Source organism: Macaca nemestrina, chromosome 9 (genome assembly GCF_043159975.1).
Source record: "Macaca nemestrina isolate mMacNem1 chromosome 9, mMacNem.hap1, whole genome shotgun sequence".
Taxonomy (NCBI): domain Eukaryota; kingdom Metazoa; phylum Chordata; class Mammalia; order Primates; family Cercopithecidae; genus Macaca; species Macaca nemestrina.
In genome coordinates, this window is record NC_092133.1 from 125,160,564 (window position 1) to 125,185,079 (window position 24,516).

The 24,516-nt window shown below is 37.6% G+C and overlaps 1 protein-coding gene across 2 annotated transcripts; it reads right to left on the reverse strand.

The window, feature by feature from the left end:
- Positions 1-420: 420 nt before the first annotated feature.
- LOC105488238 (ARF like GTPase 5B) lies at positions 421-23,269 on the reverse strand. 2 transcript variants are annotated; one of them, XM_071070425.1, is made up of 6 exons: positions 18,258-18,646; positions 16,642-16,702; positions 14,428-14,575; positions 10,058-10,141; positions 8,366-8,517; positions 421-7,018 (listed from the first exon to the last, which is right to left on the reverse strand). In XM_071070425.1, the coding sequence occupies exons 1-6, from the start codon at positions 18,262-18,264 to the stop codon at positions 6,970-6,972; spliced, it is 501 nt and encodes a 166-aa protein (XP_070926526.1). In that variant the 5' UTR covers positions 18,265-18,646; the 3' UTR covers positions 421-6,969. The 2 variants fall into 2 exon arrangements, with proteins under 2 accessions (XP_070926526.1, XP_011750433.1); XM_011752131.2 differs by lacking the exon at positions 18,258-18,646 and adding an exon at positions 22,969-23,269 and having other exon boundaries at positions 422-7,018.
- Positions 23,270-24,516: the final 1,247 nt, after the last annotated feature.

Sequence of the window (24,516 nt, forward strand, 5' to 3'; positions counted from 1 at the left end):
AGGAATCTGAAGAATGAACATAGTGAAAATGTTATCCCACTCATTATCAGATCTCAATTCTATTTTATTTTTTACAAGGACACAACTTAGGTAGATGATCCCAATTACATCCCGCAATGGAGTACACACCAATCTGGATCACCTTCCCAGGCCCACTTGGCCAGCTGTTTAGATCAGAGAGAGGAAATGACCCAATGCTGGCTAATGAATAATTTCCCTGGGGAATATGGAGTTGTAACTAAAAATCTAACAATAACCTGACTTCTTCCTTGCATAAATTTAGGAGGCTACTGGACTTGGGACATTATCTGTCACGTGGATCAGGAAACAGACAAATCCAGTCAGATGAAAGAAACAGATGAGTAGGAGAAAAGGTAACTTCCTGCTTGTTCCTAAATGGTCCAGTCTCTAGTCCCCTTCTCTTCTACAAATCCAGTTGTTCCATGGGTTCCGTGAGCCCCCACCACCTCACACCTATAATAAAATTCTCCGCTCTTTGTTGGCAGAGGTGGGTTTCTATCATTTGCAAACAAGACTGTTAAAGCAGATTTTATCTTTAAAAGAAAACACTGGGTTCACTTTGTATTGGAAAAGTAATTATTTATTATGACAAAAATAAAACTGTTGAATGAAAACAAATGAAAGTTACACTATATTGCACCATGATTGGAAATGAGCCAAAACCTGTCTAAAAGATGAACATTCCAGAGCAAATAGCATCCTTTTACTTGGGTTAAATAGGCATGCAAACAACTCATTATAACATAATTGCAGAAATAAAAATTACAAGTACTGGCAAACTAAACTTAACATATAAAAGCACTTCATAACAGTAATAAAGTATTAAAAACTTTAAAACATGGCATTTAAACAATCCCACCATCAGGAAAACATGCTTTGAACCATTTTCAAGAAGTGATAATGTGAATGCATTAATTTACTTGCTTTAAATTTTTGTTGTTGTTGTTAATGCTTATATATTGGACCAATGGAACACATCTGTTTGGCTGGGGTTCAGATGTGCAGTCTGTGGTGTAAAAGATATTTTTCTTTCCTCTGCACAATACCAGAGGACCCAAAGAGCGATCCAATTCCTAATTCTGACCTATTAATACCATCTTCTAGTTGACCAAGCATAGAAACTAAAATATTCTTAGAGCTTTCGCAGAAAGTCTGAAGCTTGAGGAGTAACAACAGTTTGTATTTAAATCTTAAGAAATGCACATAAATATGAATACAGACACTTTAAAGTTGTTTTGCATTCTGAGGCAAGAAATAATAAATATTGAGTACAGGGCCTGCTGCTTCCTCTTTAATGCTCTAAAGCACCAATTTATGCTAAAATAGTAAAGTGTGATTATAATCATTCACTCTGATTAGAATAAACCCAACACCGAGGTTGTAATTGCTGTTAGGTTTTTGTTGTTGTTCTTGTTGTTTTTAACATGCTCTGTGGAATAGATGAACATGGTAAAATCTGTAACTATTCTGTAATTGAAAAAAAAATGACCATTTTATTTCACACTTTCAATGAAATAGCAGTTAAACTTTTTTAAAACCATAAATACAAGTTTTTGTAACTACACTCAACAGTTTACTCCAAGAGAACAAAATAGGGGCTTTCGGAGTCCCTACATTTCCTGAGGGAAAATATAAAGATTAAAATGATTATGGTCTCTTGTGAATGGGGCTTACACATGCAAAAAAGTCACTGATGACTGGGATCAACTGATGGTCATTTGATATCTTACCAACACTGATGGAAATATATTCACAGTACAATAGAATCAATCCAATTTAGGATTTCTCCTTTCCCTTATTTAATTAAACTAATTAAATATTGACCGAGCACTTTCCTATGTGCTTTAATGAAAACCGTATGTGTATCTGATATATATACCATGTTGGCCCAGCTGGTGGTAAACAAGAGTAAAACAAAACAAAATCTCCAAGGAATGCTATCCCTTAGTTATGAATTCTGCATATTTCAAATACAGTTTGGGTGAAGGGGGTTTTTATGGGATGGTACAACATCCCACAAACTTGAGCAAAGCACCTTATGGGTAGAAAAATGAGGTAATTTTTTAATTAAAATTTTACAAGTTGTGCAAGAAAACATATCCATTCTTTTAAAACTTTGTTTTCTATTCCAAAAGCTATACACAGCACATTTTATATTTCTCCATTTCCAGGAGAAAATGTAGATTACTGGTTTAAGAAATGCAAAAGATGCCTTCATGTGACTACAGTTCCAAATTCTAAATCCCTAATCAGTCTTTACTCCTTTGGCCACATTAATAATAATACAGGCCATCTAGCTCTACGGTAAAAAGACTGTATTTTCTAGTAATTTTAAGTACCCTAAATACGGGGAGAGGCAGAAATTCATTGCTTTCATTCACATTTTCTCTTATCTAATATCCTTTTGAAGATTTTTCGACCCCATGGTATTGTCTTTACTTGCAAGTGCTTTGAATTTGTTTTTCGGTATGCTTCTAAACCTCCAAATTAATATTTCTCAAATGTTTCACCAAACTATATACACTTAAAGCTGCCTTTAGGTCTGATGGGCACAATTTTTTTTTTTTTTGTCTGCTTTAAATTTAAAATGGAATAGTTGAAGATTTTTTTATATTAGTCTTTTTCTATTTATTTTGGTAACCTAAAATTAAAAAAAAAATACTTTTGGGGGGAACCTGGCTTTTGGATTTCCCTTTTCACAGTAATAGTGAATCAATAAGGATGAGACACTACTGAAAAACTAACCTTGAATATAAACCACTTTCAGATTTATGTAGACATTTGTAAAAGATTGACAACCTGGCTACTGACCCTACTCTTTCAATATGGAAAGTCACACAGAACTGTAGTTTGGGGTGGCATCAAAAGGCAATAAACTCTGAACAAACTAACCACTTACATTCAATTAGTACAAGCCAGGAAAATAAGGTAAATTCTCTAGAAGAGAATTACTTCCAACACAGGCTGGTTCTCTCTAAGCAGCTTACTATCCTTCTCTTAGCAATATGGCTTGTTTTCTCTTTTGCATTGTCATTAGCTATTCGCTGAATTTAAGTTGAATAGCAGTTACTGATACTTTTTTCCCTACTTGGCTGTATTCATAATCTAAATAAAATAACAGGTGGGAATCAAATAATGGATAAAGATACATTTAATTTCATATTACATGTATTTCCCTACTATTTGGGGGATTTTTAATTTTTAATAGTAGTATATAAGAATTCAGAATTTTAAAACCAAAAGACATTTTAGAGCTGTAGTTTAAGTTTCTCAGTATGAGAAAAACAAAAGGAAAACCGTGGACACGAATTGTCTAAGGTCAACCAGACAACTGAGAAACGGCCAAATTAGAGCTCAAATCCACTTTTTTAGATAGCACAATATTCTACTAGATACAAGACACCATGCTGTATCTTGAAGTCACTTTACCCCGGCAAAATGTAAAATAGCCTTTAGAACTGAATCAAGGTGAAGTTTTTTTGGTTCCAAAGCCGTAGACGAACAGTCTGCCTCATAAAGTTAGTCTTCAAAGATAAATTCCAATGAAATTTATCCATCTTTAGACATGACACCAGTACATTTTTCTACTGATATGGTTTTACATAGTTAAGGACTAAATAAAAATTGATTATTCAGAACAATTATATTTATAATTTGTCCTAAGAAACTACAAAGATTTTTTTTAAAAAGCTTCTATATTCTTTAAAATTTTCTTTGTGAGCCCCACAACTTTTCAGAGAATATTGTTTACAGCACTGCCTAGCACTGTTTCCATAGTAAAATAGTTATTTTCTGTTTATGCTATAATGAAAGTTAAATTATGCTTAATCAAAATGACTATGGCTATGGGGTGGCACCCACTGAAAATTTTTCAGCAATGAAACTTAAATTTCTTACCTTTCTTCTAATGAATATAGAATAAAAATATTGATACCTTTAAGCATACTAACACAAGAAACTACAAGCAAAAATTACATATTTCATCTTCAGTTTTTAATAGATTATATATATTAATATTCCAGGTTTTAAGGAATTAAGTTACATTAACAATAAAAAATATTCAGTATATTCCCTTATAAAAGGTTCTATTAATTCTAAGAGTTCTCAAATGGGCTTCAGTATGACTGATGGGTTTAAAGATGAAGGACATGACATGCTCAAAATTAAGAAAAATGCTGTATTTGAACTTGCAAGGATAACTGAACACTTTGGTTATAACATACTTAAAAGATTTCTGTTGAAATTTAATTTCCTTTTCAAATTAAAAATAAAAGGTAGAACAGTCTCCTGAAGGTAATGTAGGTGGGTCCCCTGCTTTTCACTTACTCTAAACTGTGCTAGCCAATACATGGAGGTGAAGGGGGATATGAAACACAAATTATTTCATCATTGAAATAATTAGCTGCTAATGTGACTTCCAAAGAACAGGTATAATATAAAACTAAGAATGTATTTCAAAATATGAATAAAGGCACTAATTACAAATGTACATTTTTCAGACAGTATCTTATAGTTCATTGATTTACAATGAATGGCAGAACCAATGCTCTAGTATTAGATACTTGCTTGGGTTAAAACATTCTCTTGGAGTAAAGAATAATTGGTTTTCACGTTACTGTAACAGGAAAGATTAAGTGAAAACCTAAAAAATACTCTTAAAAAGTCTTACATGAATTTCCTAATCATGAACTTTTCCCAATCAGCACAGTCTACACTGATGCCAATTTCATCTTCAACACATGGCTAACATAAATCACTTCTAATCCAAAACTAACCAAATATTTTTTAAAGGATTTAGAAAATAAATTGTATTTTAAAAATTAAATAGCAAATTTGAGTCTATACTAGTAGTTGGCAAAATACAATCAACTATTAAAAACACTTTTAATATAATGCTGATGTGGCAATATAAAAAATAACCATATAATCTGACAGAAGAAAATTGAGCCAGCCAATCTTACTAGATACAAGAAGGCAGATAATCATTTCATAAGAACAAATACAGGAGTACTAAGTATGCTTTTCCTCAGGACAGACTTAGGGGAATTATCCTCAGTACTTATGGTAAACAACATAACCAAGTAGAAATTCAGGCAAACTGCGCTTAGGTAAATGGCATTTTCTTAGTTCCCCCACACCGCACAGACACCACAAAGTATCCAAATTGATTTATGTCTGCTTTTTGCTCATGTTCTTGATTATGGGTTATATTAAAAACTAAGTTAAACTAAACTTATCCTCTACTTGATATAGAATCACTAAGAAAAAGGTTTAAAACAAAGTTAACTGCTTTCCAAAGCCCAGAAAGCTTTCCTCTGGCCACTGTTCAGTTCGAGAGTGTGCTACAGCTAAAGATAAATCAGAAAAATGTTACCACATTCGACTAAATTAACTTGACTAAATATAATAAATCAAGAACACCTGAAAAAAGAGCAAAATTTAAATCAACCTACAAAAATATTAAAAATAAAATACCAATTTTGAAAACATATTTTGAGATTACAAACACTGAATCTTTTTCATCAAAATTAAAAAATACTGCAAAAATGAAGTATTATACTCTAAGTATTCATTTTATCCCTTTCATTTCAGCAAAATCACACATTTGAATAAACAGGATCGAAATACAACACTTGTCTTTCCTCTTAAGGAATATACTGTCTAGATTATTGTTCATATTAGACAACTGCCTCAAAAACATTTTAATGCCATCCAATAAACTTTTGATAGATGATGACTTTTTAATTTATAAGTTGTTAAGAATATTAACTTTGAGTCTCATATTAATATTCTAAAAGCTAGGATTAAATTCAGCAGTTTCTGATACGATTTTAGAACCCAAGGCGTAACTACAAAGATGGCAATTGTTTCAAGTCTATTACATAATACCGTCAAATAAATTCAAGGAAACCCATGTAGTTTTTTTAAGTAATATACTGCTGGTGGTAAAAATGTTATGAAAGACACAACTTCAAATTGTAAGAAACAAAATGGACTGTTCATACTTCAGCTTTAGCTACTGCCCAAAGTAGCTGTGATATATCTTGCAAAGAAAAGAGCTAAAATTTCTGTTGATAATAAAGTTGTTTGTAAACTGAGACTAAAATATATTCCAATTGTCTTATTTTTAGTGCTGGTATGCTTTACTAACTTCTGATAGTTTTATATGCATTGAATAATGTGACGTTCTTAAAATATCAGATTTATTCAAGAATATTTAACATCAAAGCTGGGCTTTTCAATAAATATTTTACCTTGGTTAGTTTTTGACCAAATGTTGCAGGCAGAAGAGTGAACTTGATTCCTTTAGAAAAATAAACAGCCTACTTAATTTCCATGCAAATAACAACTTAAATATTATTCCATGACTCGCAGTAATGTGGGGGAAGTTAAAAGGCAAGCACTCATGATGTGGAATCTTCCTTACATATATCTTCTAGGCAGATTTCTTTCTTTGTAGTAAGTTCTGTCCGAAAGATGAATGGTTTATAGAAGGAACAAATATTTAGTGCTGGAGAAGTTTGCAGACAGTACCTGATGGTTTCCATGACTACTCTATCAAACCAGTAATTCTCTGGTTGGGAGGGCGTGGTGGTCAAGAATTGAAAGCAATTGGTCATTAAGGTTATAAGAATATTTCAGACGACATCACGCATATGACAAACATTTCTTACAAGGTAGTCACTGAATAATTAGAATAAACAGAAGAATTGTTGCCGAAAACATAGTTATACATTATGTTCATCCAACTCAAGATTAGTGTATTAAAAAAAAAAAAGTTAAGAAAAAACCTTTTATGTTCCAGTTCAGCTGCACTTGATTCAAGTGTTGCTCTCAGAGGTTTGTGTTGTTATAAATTAAACATGCTGCTGCCTTAGCAGCCAAAGGTACTAGGAAAAAATGTTCCTGTCACACAATAAATAGAGCAGTCTCTTTCAAGCAAAAAAGTTATCTCACACCAATCCGGGAGGTCATCCACTCTAGACCTTGGCATAACCTGAACAAAAGATAGAAATATTTTTAAAATTAAAAACTTTATACTTAAAAATTGAAAGGATACTTATTATTTTTAAGTCTTAACCAAAGGCTGGTAGCACAATCATTATTTATATACATCAGTGTCAACATTTAAGCCACACTATAATAAGTTAAATTTTTAAATAGAATGTTTTCTTAAATATTCTTAATCAGTTTGTGGGAAACTGCTTCAGTCTCATCTGGAAGATACAACTTTGCCAGTTTTGCCATGAATATTGCAAATACTCCCCGCCTTTTAAAATTAACTGAGACTTAAACGACTAGGGAAAGTTAACAGGAACTTCACCTTACCCTCCTCAATTCTAAAGAATGGAATACTTACGACTCAGTCTTAAAAGTATGAGTCAAAAAGGCCTACACACAGCTATTACTGCGAGCTATTTCTGATAAATACTAAGAGAAAAACTAAGAAGGTGAGGTTGATTTGTGGATAAGTTCTCTGGTATAAACTGGGTAATACATAAATAATATTGGGTTCTTCTTGGCCTAATACCCACATTTAAATTGTTAGAAATGGAAGAATAGACTATATGGCATTTGTCTCAAATGTTTATTGTCTAGAATTATGCTTCCCAAAAGACCTTCTAATAATAAAGATGTTCTCTTGCAGAAAGCTGACAGCTTAGGTTTAAGTCCTTGCAGAAAATGTGAACTTCCTTTCAAGCTTCTTTTTTTTTTTTTTTTTTTTTTTTGAGACAGAGTCTTGCTCTGTCGCCCAGGCTGGGGTGCAGTGGCCGGATCTCAGCTCACTGCAAGCTCCGCCTGCCGGGTTTAGACCATTCTCCTGCCTCAGCCTCCCGAGTAGCTGGGACTACAGGCGCCCGCCACCTCGCCCGGCTAGTTTTTTGTATTTTTTAGTAGAGACGGGGTTTCACCGTGTTAGCCAGGATGGTCTCGATCTCCTGACCTCGTGATCTGCCCGTCTCGGCCTCCCAAAGTGCTGGGATTACAGGCTTGAGCCACCGCGCCAGGCCCAAGCTTCCTCTTTAAAAGAAAGGTGACACTACAGTTTTTTTCTCAGTATATGATAAAGGCAACAAAGAACATCAAAAAATTTGGATTATGAAAACTTAATTCAATAGTTTATTGCTTTTTGGTAAAACGTTATATTTACATTAAAGTTTTTAAGTTGCCAGTGATTTTAGTAGAATTATTTCTATGTTGTAAGCCTGAGACACATTATAAAAATCACCTTTAATTAAGAACAAACAGAAAAGGAACAGGACCTAAGAAGAAAACAAGTTGGCCTAAAAAGTTGGAAGAAATCTGAAAGAAGTCCCACCTCCCCTCAGACCGATGAACTTACCCTTCTCCTGTGAGAGCACAGCAAGATTGAATGTGCCATGGATGATCCTTAATTGAACTAAGGGTGAGGTATTTCGAGATTTCAGCTGCTGTCATACACCCTTTCATATCCTGTTTATTTGCAAAGATAAGGACTGCAGCCTTCCGTAAATCCTGCAATCAAGAAAAAATATTTCTAATATGTGAAATACCACAATTTAAATTTAAATTTAACCAGCTGAACAGTTATAATGAAATGCTTCTACTTTAACATAATTGGGCACTAATATTTAATATAATCTCAAATATCTATAATTTCAGTATTCATTCTAACAGATAAATATTAAATAATTATTTTTTATTTTTGAGTCAAATCGGACAAACTGAAAAAAAAAATACATTTGAATTTTAAATACTGACTCAAAACTACATAAGTAATATTCTAATAGGTAAATATGGTAGTACGTTGCCAAACACTAGAGTTTCTCCACAACTTAAAAGTAGAGTACTGGTGGTAGGAGCTGGGCAATACTTCTTACTTACTAGTCTTTGTATAACATAAGCCCATTGGTTAATATTCACTTCAGTATTGTTTATACTATGAAAACATTAGAAGAATAGATTGACTGTGATATATTCATACTGTGGAAAACTATACAGTTGTTAAAAGGAATGAACTAAAGCAGTACATATTAACATGGATAAATCAGAATGTATTATCATGGATAAGTCACAATGTTGTACAAAAACAGCAAGATTCAGAAAGATATATATTATATAGTATTAGTTTTAAAAACATGGAATACAGGCCAGGCACAGTGGCTCACACTTGTAATCCCAAGACTTCGGGAGGCTGAGGCAGGTGGATCACGAGGTCAGGAATTCAGGACCAGCCTGGCCAAGATGGTGAAACCCCATCTCTACTAAAAATACAAAAATTATCCGGGAGTAGTGGCGGGCACCTGTAATCCCAGCTACTCAGGAGGCTGAGGCAGAGAACTGCTTGAACCGGGAGGCAGAGGTTGCAGTGAGCCAAGATCGCGCCATTGTACTCCAGCCTGGGTGACAGAGCGAGACTCTGTCTTAAAAAAAACAAAAAACGAAAAACAAAACAAAAAAACATGGAATACAATACTCTGTATAACTTCAAGACATAAAAATGTAGTAAAAGTATAAAAACATGCATAAGAATACCAATCACTACTTTTAGGATAGTAGATACCTCTGAAAGAGAAGGGAGGAAAATCAGATTGGCAAGGTATCTTAAGATATTTCATATCTTATGTTGATATGGTACATGAATGTGTTTTACTAAGTTTTCTTAAATATCTGAAATACTTAGAATTGAATTAAGTGATCTTGAGTTATTCATTAAAAAACTTTCAGTTACTATAAACTTTTGGGGAAAAGACCCTCAAGTTTTCCTTTTGTTTATCTCATTTATCAGACTTTTAAAGGCATGCTTAAGTAACTTTAGGTTTGAACATTTTTTGTAATAACAGTAGTAATCTAAAATTAATGTCTTAGAGTTTTTTAAGTTTGAAAAAATAATGAGCATTTTTTTTTACCTCAAAACTTTCATCAGTTTTGTATGTAAAGTTGTGTTAATAATAAAATAGCCAACATCATATCACACTAATCTTTGCAAAAAAGCAAAGGCAATGTACAGATACTTTACTACATTATTTTTTAAAGATTTACTTTAAAAATTTACCTCATGAGCCAACATTCTGTATAATTCTTCTTTTGTAATAGCTAGTCGTTCCCTGTCAATGCTATCAACAACAAGAATGATGAACTAGAAGAAAATTAAAAGGAAAGACAGAAAATTGAATGGGATGCTGAAAAGTTTTCTGTAAAACCACTCAAGTAATCTAAGTACTTTTCTACACAGCATCATCATTACTATAAAACATTTACTGCTTTTTCATCATAAACAGCTTTTACAATACTGAATCACATCAAGTAGTAAAATCCAAATGTTAACGATAAGAAAATAACTCAAAACTTCAACAAATAAAAACTGTGCCCAACTTGATTTTTTTAAAGTGATGCCTGAATACATAATACTATGATTTGTTTTCAAATGCTGGTAGTAAAAAGTAATTTTTTAAAAGAAACGTATTAATTTCAGTAATATTTTCCACTAAAACTTCAAAGTACTCCATTACGTTCATATAAACAGTCAATAATCACTTACTTCTATGTACCACAATCTCCTAACTCTTAGAAAGAAAAGCTAGTTTGAAAGAAAAAGATAAATGCATCTTAAAAATAAGACAATTTTATGAAACAATATCAACTACAAATGCTCAAGATTGAAACATAGATACTTAGGCATTAATATACTGGAGATGCAGGGGAAATTAAAGGCAAGAAGCCAGAAAAAAGAGGAGAAATCTGTCGGTAAAGCTATACATGAAAAAAGGTAGGTCTTGCATATTAAAAAGTAAGAAGATATAGGCCAGGCATGGTGGCTCACACGCATGTAATCCCAGCACTCTGGGAGGTGAGGTGGTATGATCGCTTGAGCCCAGGAGTTTGAGACCACCTTGGGCAACATAGTGAGACCCTGTCTCTCTACAGAAAATTAAAAATAAAAATTAGCCATGCATGTAGTCCCGCCTACTTGGGAGGCTAAGGTGGGAGGACTGCTTTGAGCCTAGGAAGTTGAGGCTGTACTGAGAATCATGCAACTGCACTCCAGCCTGGGTGACAGAGAGGCCCTAACTCATTTTAAAAAAATGTGGAGGGGTGGGTGAGGAGAAGGAGGAGATGGAGGAGACGATGCAGCGAAAAAGGGCCCTTAAACCGAACACTTTATACAGAATAAAAAGTTAAGAAATGAGATGAAATGATGCTATTACAGCAGGAGATAAGATGCAAAATAAACAGACATGAAGGGTAGAATTAGATTACAGAGATGACTTTAAAATTAGGGAAACAGGCTAGGCGCAGTGGCTCATGCCTGTAATCCCAGCACTTTGTGAGGCCAAGGTGCGGGGATCACTTGAGGACAGTTCAAGACCAACCAGGCCAACATGGTAAAACCCTGTCTCTATTAAAAATACAAAAATCAGCCAGGTATGGTGGTGTGTACCTGTAGTCCCAGCTACTCGGGAGGCTGAGGCAGGAGAATCCTTTGAACCTGGGAGGCGGAGGTTACAGTGAGCTGAGATCGAGCCACTGCTCTCCAGCCTGGGGGACAGAGTGAGACTCTGTCTCAAAAAAATAAATAAATAAAAAATAAAAATAAATAAAATTAAGAGAACAGACAACTAATCTGAATATAAACTGAGTTGGGCTTACAAGGGAATAAATGGAAAGAATGTCACATGGCAAAGGAGGAATCGACAGAATACGGGGATGCAACTGGGAGTTAATGAGAGGAAGGTGTCAGGAATTACTTAATACCTGTAACTTCTTGTAATATAGTGGACATACTGCAGCTTTTAGGGGACTCTTCCACATGAAGAATTTTCAAAAAGCAAACTGACATGGGCCACTGTTCTTTGTAGTAATTTTGATATTCTTGTAGAGATCACTTATTAAAAGAACATTTCATGCAAATGGCATCAGTAATGGGTATCTCTTTCTGGACCCATGCTAAGTCCTCCAGAGTTTCAGTCATTTCAAGAACTACCCTTTTGAAACACTTTAAGTACATATGGATTCACTAGGATCAACTTTGACCTATTCATTAATGATAACTGTCCTTTTCACAGCTGGAGTTAACTGTGAGCTTTGAACTACTAACAGCTCTGATGTTTAAATTAATCATATGCTACAATGTCGTTTGTCCCTTACTTACTTTTTTTTTTTTTTTTGGAGAGCCAGCGAGACTCTGTCACCCAGGATGGAGTGCAGTGGTGCTATCTCAGCTCACTGCCACCTCTGCCTCCCAGGTTCAAGCTATTCTCATGCCTCATCCTCTCGAGTAGCTGGGACTACAGGCACATGCCACCATGCCTGGCTAAGTTTTCTGCTTTTAGTAGAGATGGGGTTTTGCCATGTTGGCCATGCTGGTCTTGAACTCCTGGCCTCAAGCAATCTGCCCACCTTGGCCTCCCAATGTGCTGAGATCACAGGAGTGTGCCACTGCAGCTGGCCCTTCCCTTACTTTCTAACTTATTCTAGTTTCAGAACATTATTTTACTGTATAAACATGTAAGCTACCCTTTAACGACACTATTTGCTTACCAACATCTTCTGCATACCCAATAAAATAATTAAGTGCTACCACAAATTCTGAGTATCTATGATATGCCATCTTCGTTTACTACTTACATATTGCATTGGAATATATACACATATACACATATGCTATTATAATATAAATCTAGAACAATACATGTTTTTTATTTAAAAAGGCAACTTTGTTCACCAAAAATTCTTCATATTACATCCTTTTCTACCTCCTCCTTTCCAACTCCTTTTTTTTTTTTTTTTTTTGAGACAGAGTCTTGTTTTGTTACCCAGGCTGGAGTGCAGTGGTGCCACCTCAGCTCACTGCAAACTCTGCCTCCCAGATTCAAGTGATTCTCCTGCCTCAGCCTCCTGAGTAGCTCAGACTACAAGTGCACCCCACCACGCCTGGCTAATTTTTTATATTTTTAGTAGAGACGGGGTTTCACTTGTGTTAGCCAGGATGGCCTCGATCTCCTGACCTCATAATCCGCCCGCCTCGGCCTCCCAGAGTGCTGGGATTACAGGACTGAGCCACCGCGCCCGGTCCAACTCCAATTTTTAAAAGGTCTCGGCCAGGCGCAGTGGCTCACACCTGTAATCCTAGCACTTTGGGAGGCTGACGTGGGCGGATCATGAGGTCAGGAGATCGAGACCAACTTGGGTAACACAGGTGAAACCCCACCTCTACTAAAAACACAAAAAATTAGCCAGGCATGGTGGCGGGCACCTGTAGTCCCAGCTACTCGGGAGGCTGAGGCAGGAGAATGGTGTGAACCTGGGAGGCGGAGCTTGCAGTGAGCCAAGATCGTGCCATTGCACTCCAGGCTGGGTGGCAAAGTGAGACTCCGTCTCAAAAAAAAAAAAAAAGGTCTCATTTTAGAAAAAATAATTGGTTAGGTGTACATCTTTGCAAAGAACAATTAAATGGATGCAATTGTGAACTCATACTCTCAAGGATAAATCTCTCTAAACTATACTGAATGGTCTTAAAAAAATATCTGCCTCTAAGAAGAAATAAAAGCAGAAATAAAATATGAATATATCCAGGTTTGTTCCCCAAGTTAGCTCTGAACTCATAAGCGGCAGAGAACTTTGAGAGATGATTTGCAAATCCACTTTTTTTAACTAAAAAAAAAAAAAAAACTACCAACATTTTTAATGTTCATGTTATGAAAAATTTTTAAATTAATAAAATACTTCATTCCTCTCCCGGTCAGGGTCTCTTAGAAAGTTGTGAGATGATGGGGAAAGCTATATAATTTCTCCATGTGTCAGATCTCTCCAACCCTGGAGACATTAAAATCTTGTGAAGATGAACAGAGAAAGCCTGGCCAAACAGTAAGCACTCAACTAACAATAGCTCCAAACAGTCTTTCTATTCGCCTTTTCTTTTATTTGAAAACCCAAATTCTTAAGTCTCATTTATGAAATTTTTTTTTTTTTTTTTATAAAACAGAAACCCAAATTCCTTACAAAAAAGGATCTTATTAAAAGGCAACTGTCAGGACGGCCGCGGTGGCTCAAGCCTGTAATCCCAGCACTTTGGGAGGCCAAAGAGGTCAGATCACGAGATCAGGAGTTCAAGACCATTCTGACCAATATGGTGAAACCCCATCTCTACTAAAAATACAAAAATTAGCTGGGAGTGGTGGCACACCCCCTTGTAATTCCAGCTACTTGGGAGGCTGAAGCAGGAGAATCGCTTGAACCCAGCAGGCGGAGACTGCAGTAAGCCAAGATCACGCCACTGCACTCCAGCCTAGCGACTGAGCAAGACTCCTTCTCAACAACAACAACAAAAAAGGCAACCGTCAATACACCCAGGTCCAGCCTATCTACTTTCTAGGTTTACTCTTCGGACCTTTTGATTAAAATTCAAAATTCATCTTAGCATACCTCTGTGTTTGAGTAATATGTGTTCCAGGATGATCGCAGAGACTCCTGACCACCAATATCCCACATAAGAAAATGAGTGTTCTTCACAACTATTTCTTCAACATTGCTTCCTATGGTTGGAGAAGTATGAACCACTTCATTCATTAAGCTGTTGAAAGATACCATAAAAGCTCTTGTAAATCTTGAGAATCTGAAGCAACTTTTATCTCTGTATTTTTAAGATCAATGAACCTTCTGCACCAATGATGATAATCGTTAGCATGAAAATGAGAAACCTGGAGAACATTTGTGCAAATAAACATCTAGACAACAACTCTAGAAGAAAGACTTGCTTTATTTATTTATTTATTTATTTATTTTAAATGGGAGGAATTGCAAGCTTGATGGAAAAGAAAGGAAACAGTGTGGTGTGAATTTGCATTTCTGTGGCCAAAAATTCCAATACTACCATGCCCTGTTATCGGTGAAATAAGACCCAATGTCCCATCCCATCCTGAAAAGCAAGTTTCTAGGCGACTGTGACACCAATACTTGCAAAAGAGAAAATATTGGATAGTAGGCTATCCGTAATTTTGAAGACTGTCTAAATTGAGACTTAGTCACAACAATTAGTTCGGGCTTTTTAATCTAAAGTAGTCCTAAAAAGACGACGATGGGCAAGTGAAAATTTAAATTAACTATAAACATATTTAGAAGGCCAGGCGTGGTGGCTCACGCCTGTAATTCTAGCACTTTGGGTGGATCACTTGAGGTCAAGAATTTGAGACCATCCTGACCAACATGGTGAAACCGTCTTCACTAAAAATACAAAAATTTGCAGGGTGTGGTGGCGGATGCCTGTAATCCCAGCTACTCAGGAAGCTGAGGCAGGAGAACCGCTTGAACCTGGGAGGTGGATGTTGCAGTGAGTGGAGATCACGCCATTGCACTCCAGCCTCAGCAACAGAGCAAAACTAGGTCTCAAATATGTGTGTGTGCGCGTGTGTGTATATATATGTGTGTGCACGCACACACACACAGACACACATATACATATATTTAGAATACTGATGCTCATACCTCTTGTATTATCATAATCATTGGTAAAGCTACATTAATCAATTAATTCAACAAATATGCCCTTGTTGGTAACACGTCAGTCCTGTGTTGGAGGAGGCTTGCAATTCTCTCTTGCATTTTATGTATATTTTTGAAGCCATGTGTAAAATTATTTCAACAAAGATGACAGGTTTCTGAAATGTTTATATGTGATGTTTAAAAGCTAATTCATATTTAAACACATAATCACCAATGAATGAAAATGTTTTCAATAGAAATAAGTACGCAACTCTGAAACAACAAACTTTAAGTCAGTAGCTTTTTAGCAAAGTAGTTGAAAAATGTGTTAATTGCTGGCTAATGAAGTACTTCTGGCGAGCTGAAGTACGTCTTCAGCTAAAGGGCTGTCTTCTAATGCAAGATTAGTGGGAAGGGGTACACAATGGTGCAAAGAATTGTAGAACTATTTTGTTAAAGTGATTGGTAGATCCATTTCTATTGCTTAATAAGGATCATTTCATTGGCACTGAAAGGATAATGGAAGGTACTCTGACAAGCGGAATGATGAGCTGTGAAAATGTCCTAAGGTATTAATAGATTTCTCTGAAAGTCTCAAGGCTTTCCCTCTTGCAAGCTACTACAGCAATATTTTCAGCAGTGATCACATTTCTTTTGACTTGACAAGTCTGGCTATGTCAAAAAATTCCAAAGCTATTAGTCAGGAGGGTAGCAATGGCTTTCTAGAGCTATCAATTTATTTACATAAACCCAAGTGTGGGTAGAACTAAGTGAAATCCACTCTATCACCTCATCCCAGCACTTTAATATGCGCTTTATTTATTTTAGTTTAACATTAATTTCTTTCAAGGCCAGAAAACAGTAAGTGTTATTTCACTCACTTTTCTATAGATTGTGTTTGGTAAAATTAAAAACAAAACCAGATGAGTTAATTGGTACAGCACACCAACATGGCACATGTATACATATGTAACAAATCTGCACGTTGTGCACATGTACCCTAGAACTTAAAAGTATAATAATAATTTTAAAAAATTAAAAAAAACCAAAAATACATATTTAAGTTTTTCCATCACTATTATAATGCATCTCTTATTAATTATAAACACATTAGTTTCAATAACTAGTGAAAACTGTTTAATAAACACCCATACTTACAATTGGTAAAGAATGGTGGTTTTCCCTGCATTATCCAGTCCCACTATAATTACTTTGTGTTCTATAAAAAGAAAGCAAACCATGAACATTTAACATTACTGCAATTACATGCGTTCAACAATGATTATTAGTTAGCTCATTAATGAGAATCATTCACTGAGTATCTATTACTAGACTGTTAAAATACAGAAAGAAATGTTATGATGTTAAGGCTACCCAGGTTAAGTAACACAATCAATTATCATTGATTCTCTGTCTAGTTCTCTTGTAAAAGAATGTGGGAGATGGGTAAGCAGGAAACACCAGCAAAGTTGGTCACTTATATTGCATCTAGGGGAGAGGAGATCCAAATATTAATCTAGGCAAAAATTAAAACCTAAAATGTAAGTTTTCTAAAAAGCCTGTTTTACAGACCTTTTTAGCTCTGTAGCAATCAAGTTAGCTTTTTATCAAAATGTTTTCATATCTGTAAGTTTTCCCACCTATGGATACCAGGATCTGTTTCTTCCTCTCACTTAAAAATCCCATGTGAGCTTAAAATGAAAATGTTTCACCTGTCACAAAGACAAACGTATACTCTCAAGTTTTTATGCAATTGCTCATTGTTTAACAATTTTTCAATCGGCTTCTACAGTTCTTTCAAGCAGATTCTGTTTCTGCTCTTTGTACAACAAAAATCTCTTCATTTCTTTCCTTCTTTGGGTGCCATGCACTACATATTCATCTCTTTTAATAAGTGGTTGCTAAAGTTCATCTTATTATTCTGTTAAGCGGTACATATTCTGCAATGTCCTTTGAATACAGAAAACACCCCAGATACCATCTTTCCTAGATTTTAACTTATGCCAAATACACTAAAGATCCCCTTCTCCAAGGCAGAAGAATGCTCTAAAAGTTACAAGTTAACATCAAAGGGATAAGTAGGGAAGTTGCCACAGAATCACAACACAGTTGATTTAAAGGCAACGACTGGGCACATCTCATAACAGAACCCCACTCTTCTTGATGACCTCTGGTGAATGTCAACATTCTGGTCATACAATCAACTATCAGCTCATATTCCTAAAGTTGTAAAACTTTATCAGCTAAAAAAAGAGGGACCAAGAAAAGTTCTTGAGACGTGCAGGTCTTCTAATGACCTACACACTCTAGGTACAGCCTATAACAGTGCAGGATAAACAGACATGGTCCTCTAGAAGGGCTATTTTCACTATGGTAGAAGCTGCTTTGTAAAACAAAACAAAACTTGCCTGCTTAGTATAACCCACTATAATTCTCCTTATTTATTTATTTATTTATTTATTTATTTATTTATTTGAGACAGGGTCTTGCTTTGTTGCCCAGGTGGGAGTGCAGTGGCATGATCAAGGCTCACTGCAGCCTCGACCTCCCAGGCTCAAGTGATCCGCCTACCTGAACCTCCTGAGTAGCTAGGACCACAGGTGCACGCCACCATGCCTGGCTACATATTCTCTAATTTCTAATGAAGCCAATCTTTTAAGTATTACCCTGTTTGTTATCCCTTAAAGTACAAGAACTTGTATCAGTGAAGGAACAAATGGAATGCCTGGCACTGAGCATTCTACATTTTGGTGACAGCTAGAAGCTCCACCTACCAAGCATCTAGAGAAAACAACATGCCTGCAGTGGTGAGAAGGAAGCCACTAGTTTAAAGATAAGCAAAACTTGAAGGCAGATAATTCCACTGGGAGAAAGGAATGGAGGGATAGTACCAGATGGCTCCTTGTTGAAGCAACTCAAGTGAATACCCAGGTCATTTTCAAACAATCCTGCTCCTTGCTTCACATTTTGCATTGTGATGCTTCACACCATACTGAAGGCCTATGATGGTAAAACTCACCAATTATGCATCACTTTGAAAGGCAGGTCCCAATGTGAAGTAATTTTAGGTTAAGACACTACTGTTACTATCAGTTATAGTAAATCAGAATGTTTTAGGCCAGGCACAATGGCTCGCACCTGTAATTCCAACACTTTGGGAGGCCAAGGAGAAGTGATCAGTTGAATCTAGGAGTTTGAGACCACATTGGGCAATACAGTAAGACCCCATCTCTTTAAAAAAAAAAAAAAAAGCCAGGTTGGGCATGGTGGCTCACACCTGTAATCCCAGCACTTTGGGAGGCCGAGGTGGGCGGATCACAAGGTCAGGAGTTTTACACCAAGCTGGCCAATATGGTGAAACCCTGTTTCAACTAAAAATACAAAAATTAGCCAGGCGTGGTGGCAGGTGCCTATAGTCCCAGCTACTCGGGAGGCTGAGGCAGGAGAATCACTTGAACCCAGGAGGTGGAGGTGGCAGTGAGCCAAGATCGTGCCACTGCACTCCAGCCTGGTGACAGAGCAAGACTCCATCTCAAAAAAAAAAAAAAAAAAAAAAAAAAAAAGAATAGTCTGGAAGACAGGATGCAGATAGATGATAAGTTTACGTTTGGTGTGATTGAAACTGGGTTAAAGTCCAGCGTTAAGGCAGAATAAGCTAAAGGAAGAAATGTGAGCCACAAGATTTGAGATCTGAGCAGTCAGAAGTAAAGGACAACAATCATACACAGTTGGCAACTAGTATTCAAAATAACATGAAATTCATGGATTTGAAAGAAATGATTAAATTATGAAATTAAGATGTTACTGTTACATAGTTCTGAAAATGAACTACAATTAAAACTGTATTTCATTTGTTCTTAATTCTGGGTAACACTAGAAATAACTGGCCGGGTGCAGTGGCTCACGCCTGTAATTCCAGCACTTTGGGAGGCCGAGGTGAGCAGATCACCTGAGGTCAGCAGTTCGAGGCCAGTCTGGCCAACATGGCGAAACCCGTCTGTACTAAAAATACCAAAATTAGCCAGGCATGGTGGCAGGTCCCTGTAATTCTACCTACTCCAAAGGCTGAGGCAGGAGAATTGCTTGAACTCGGGAGTCAGAGGTGGCAGTGAGCCGAGATCATACCATTGTACTCCAGCCTGGGTGACAGAGTGAGGCTCCATCTCAAAAATAAATAAATAAATAAACAAAATTTAAAGACATAACTAGGCCAGGAATAGTGGCTCATGTCTGTAATCCCAGCACTTTGGGAGGCCAAGGCAGGCGGATTACCCGAGGTCAGGAGTTCAAGACCAGCCTGAAAAACATGGTGAAACCCCATCTCCACTAAAAATATAAAAATTAGCCAGAGTGGGGGCGTGCACCTGTAATCCCAACTACTCAGGAGGCTGAGGCAGGAGAATTGCTTGAACCCGGGAGGTGGAGGTTGCAGTGGGCCGAAATGGCACCACTTAACTCCAGCCTGGGCGACAGAGCGAGACTCCATCTCATTTAAAAACAAACAAGTAACAAAAAAAGAAATAACTGATGACAGGTTTGTACAGTCATAACACTGAGAGAAAAAGACTATGCCTACGAAAGTTCAAAAGAAATTTAAAAATGCAAAACTTTAGAGATGAGCTATCATACACACATATGTATTTCATAGAACTACACTGATACATAAAATGTTTGCAAAGATAATCAGATTTTGAAATTATTTCCTTGAATAATAACTTTCGAAGTAAACAGTCTTCTAGTTTAAACAAGACAATATTGCAGGAATTAATGTACTTTTAGATTGCTTTACTTAGACAACATATGCTTTAGTATACTTATTCACAGAAAGGTATCTAATTTATAAGATGCATGAGACTCTAAAATGCTACAGAAAAAAAAAAAGATGAGAATGTGGAAATATTGGAAGAAAGACAAGGGAAAGGAGTACATAAAGTAAGATCAGTAGTTCACTGGCTGCACATTCGATTTACCTTGGCACTGATGCCCAGGCCACCTCACCCCATTCTGATTCAGTTGGTGTGAGGTGGGGCTTTCAGCCTGTTATTCTAATACATCTAATTCCACTGAAATAGGTATATATAGTGACAAAAATGGAAAATGCTGAGATTGGTAGTTAAATTTGTTGACTCAGAAAACAAAAATACAGGCTAAGAGACATCTGTGGATTAAACTCTTCAATGAGTCCCATTCCTTGCTCTAGATAGTTTAATGTCCTAGTCAACACTGGAGGCCCTCTGTGATAAGGTTCTCCTGGCTGTCTTTCCAATTTCATCTCCTCTTCACTCCTCGCAAGCAAACTAACACACAGCCAAGCTCAACTATTTTCAGCTTCCCTAAAAGTACCAAACTAGCTCATTCCTCTCCCTTTTGCATATTAGTCCTTCTGCCTAGAATAACATGTCCCTTCTACTCGGTCTGTCTAGCATGCCACCCAAATTCCTAGTCATCTTTACATTACAGTCCAAGTATACCTTATGCTGCAGCCAACGTTATATTTTTACACATATCTGTTAAATAATTTACCACACTGCATTTTTTTTCATGTTTGTCTCGTTTATTGATGTTTGAGTACTTTGCCAGGAAGTAAGACATCTTTCTTCTTTAATTTTGTATCTCCTATGTTAAACTCTGAAGATTGGCCTATGGCTGTATGAATAAGAACAAAATAACAGAATAACCATTGGTTCTAAATTTTCCAACAGGAAAGTTAGAGGAAAAGAAAAATTCTAAGTAGAAATGGAGATTTAGGAGGCCTGAACAATTATGTGATTATAAAGGGAGCCATTGAATGTCTTTCATCATCTTCTAAATTTTCACCTTATATCTTTTATTCCCTCTAGTCTGAGTAAGGACGCCTCCAACGAAAAATCAGCGCAGCCATGTAACAGAAAGGGCCAAAGGAAAATGGGAAAGGATATACAGGGAAAACCAACGACTTTGGTAATGTTTCAATTCTCCAGCTCAGGGGAAAGAGAAAACTGGTGACTTTTGTATTAATCTTTATACCTTTAAGCACGTCTTAAAATGCTGCTTTACAGCCGGCCGCGGTGGCTCACACCTGTAATTCCAGCACTTTGGGAGGTCGAGGCCGGTAAATCACCTGAGGTCAGAAGTTCGAGACCAGCCTGGCCTACATGGCGAAATCCCGTCTCTACTAAAGATACAAAAATAGGCCGGGCGTGGTAGCGGGCGCCTGTAATCCCAGTTTCTTGGGAGGCTGAGGCATGAGAATCGCTTGAATCCAGGATGCAGAGGTTGCAGTGAGCTGAGATCGCACCACTGCACTGAAGACTGGGCGACAGAGAGAGACTGTCTCAAAAAAAAAATAAATAAATAAAAATATGTTAAATGTATGGATAATACCCACTAAGTGTGAAGCTCTGCTCACTTTGAAATCATTTGATAAGTAATACTATCTCTGGTTACTGGATACAGGCACATACATATACACATGTGGGTGCCTGAATCTATATTTATAACCTTGAAAAAGACTATTTTAGTGTTCTTATCAATCTACAGAACAAGTCAACTAAAGCCATTCCATTACCTCCACAACTTCTTAAATCCAGAAAAAGATTAGATACCTACATTAGCAGTAACAAATTGGTACCAACATAAAAAGAAATAAAACTGGCTTCTTAATTATGTCCGGCTCTTAAATGTAAAATGAAACGAGTTGATTTTCAAAATTGGTTTGGATTACTAAGGAACCATTCTGTTTAAAGGACGCCTAAAACTTCTTATCGTCGGCCCCTTTTTTGGTCTGGGTTTTTCTCTCTTCAAAAGTCATCACATCTCATTCTGACTCAGAACAGGTTTTGCAACTTCTCGGCCCTTTGGACCTGCCACTTCCAGGTGTCTCATTACCTGTTCTAGACTAATTACGGACACGTAACGTCTTACACAAAACAGAAAAGCATTTAGTTTATGAATGCCTTAAAAAAAAAAAGTTTAGAATGAAGATGCTGGAAAACTCGTGTATCTGAATAGGACAACTCACTCCCAAGTCCTAGAAGAAAGGGGAAGAAATCAGAGTGAAAGTGCACTGGCTTACGGCTCAAAGGGCAGGGCGGGAAAACAAAGCACCAACAGTATTTTTTAAAAAAAGTTATAGGTTTCTGGCCGGACACTTATCCTGGAGCTACACATAGATACAAGTACGCTTCAATAACGACGGGAAAGGCCCTCCATACGCCTCCGGGCATCATTAGCTGTATCCCGCTTTACTTCGCCAATATCCAAACAGTCTCAGTTTGGATTCTGGGACACCAAATGCCTTCTCTTCTGCCTCCCTGTTTCTCCCACACGTCAGGTCTCTCTTGTACGTCCTCCAGGTCTAAAACACAGAGTTTCTGCCCGCCCCCTGGCCTAACTCCCTTCCTCCTCCGCTTCTCCGAACGCTCCGTCCCCTGCCTCCGGTGTCCCCATCGGCGGCCGGACCCTCCGCCTCGGATTCGAGCCGCCGCGCAGCTCCATCCTTCTCACCTTGGTTACAGAAGAGGCTCCACAGTTTGGCGAAGATCAGCCCCATCATGAGCACCGGGGCGGGCCGCGGGGTCCCTTGGCAGCAGGTGCCGCTGCACCGGGCCCCCCACCGCGGCGCGGGCTGCGGGGAGCCGAGGAGAACCCGCCTGAGATCGCGCAGCTAGGGCACTGCTAGGCCGAGAAGCCTCGACCTGACCCGTCAAAAAGCGCCGCGGCGAGTCCCCACCAGATAGCCCTTTGTTTCGAGCCCACTGAGCCCAACGCCGACCCGTAGTCCCCTCGGTCTGAACCCACCTACCCACCACAGCCTCTCTCAACCCCAAGCCCCGCCTCCACCCCGCCTCCCCTCCCGATCCCAGGACCACCCATCGCCGGAAGCTAGGCGCGTGACGTCGGCGCGTTTACGGCAACACACGCCTTCTACGTGGCGTTTTCTTCGGTTTCACTTCCGGTGGGAGAACCCCAAACTGCCAGCGACTGCGAATTTGCGGTATCACAGGGAGGTGGGGAGTTTCCCTCGGTGCGTGCTCCCTCTGATGTCAGCCTTCAAAGCGTTTGTGGGACTTCTCTTTGAGTCTCTCTGCTGCTAGCAGCTGGGGACCTGACCTCTAAAGCCAGAAAAGACCATAGGTTCTCTAATTGAGCAGCCGCCGTTTGCTGCCCTTAGAAAACTCACAGAAGTGAAGAGTGTTTCTTTCTTGACTTCTTCCTGTTCCTCTAGGCAGGCGTGCTAGGGATTAGGAGTTCTGCCGTGATTCTTTTTCATTCATTTATTCATCTATTCATTCACGTATTCATTAATTCGCTTATTCATTTATGTACTCATTGATTGACTGATGGATTGCAGACGAGGTAGGGCTGTGTTGCCCAGGGGGTTTCAATCTCCTGGGCTCAAGCAATCTTCCTGCCTCGACTTCCCAAAGTGGTGGGATTACAGGCGTTGAGCCACCGCGCCCGGCCCCTGTCGTGATTCTTAATTCTGAAAAGAATTGATTGGGAGACGAGCCATGGAAGGCCTGTAGCCACAGAGTTCAGTTATGTGATTAATAATAACACATAATAATAACACACAGTGCCCCTCCCCATTTTGCCAAGCATTAAGTATGTTCGTGGATCCCAGATCGAAATCCACGCATAAGCCAATTCGCTATATAATTGTTTTCAATTCCACTTTCCATGGTTAGGTTCTAGCATTGAAAAGAAAAGCTTCACAGCCTGGAATGAAACGAAACTGAATGTCCTTGAAACCATTTGACGGAGGAGCAACCTTAAGAGACTATGACTTCAGTCAGATAGTTGGATTTTAACCTTGGCAACGTGGCCTTTTAACATGCCAAACTGTTGAGTTAACTTGTACAAGGAGAATGTATGACTTATGTCCTCCCAGTGCTATAGTTTAAAGACTCTTTAAGACTTAGATGCAGGATAATATGCTCCAACGTTACGACAATGAAGGCAAGTTTCATCCTCCTATGTAGAGGAAAAATAATGTACTGAGCCTATGCAAACGTAACTGTCATGACTATCAGTTGAACCGTAAATGTGAAT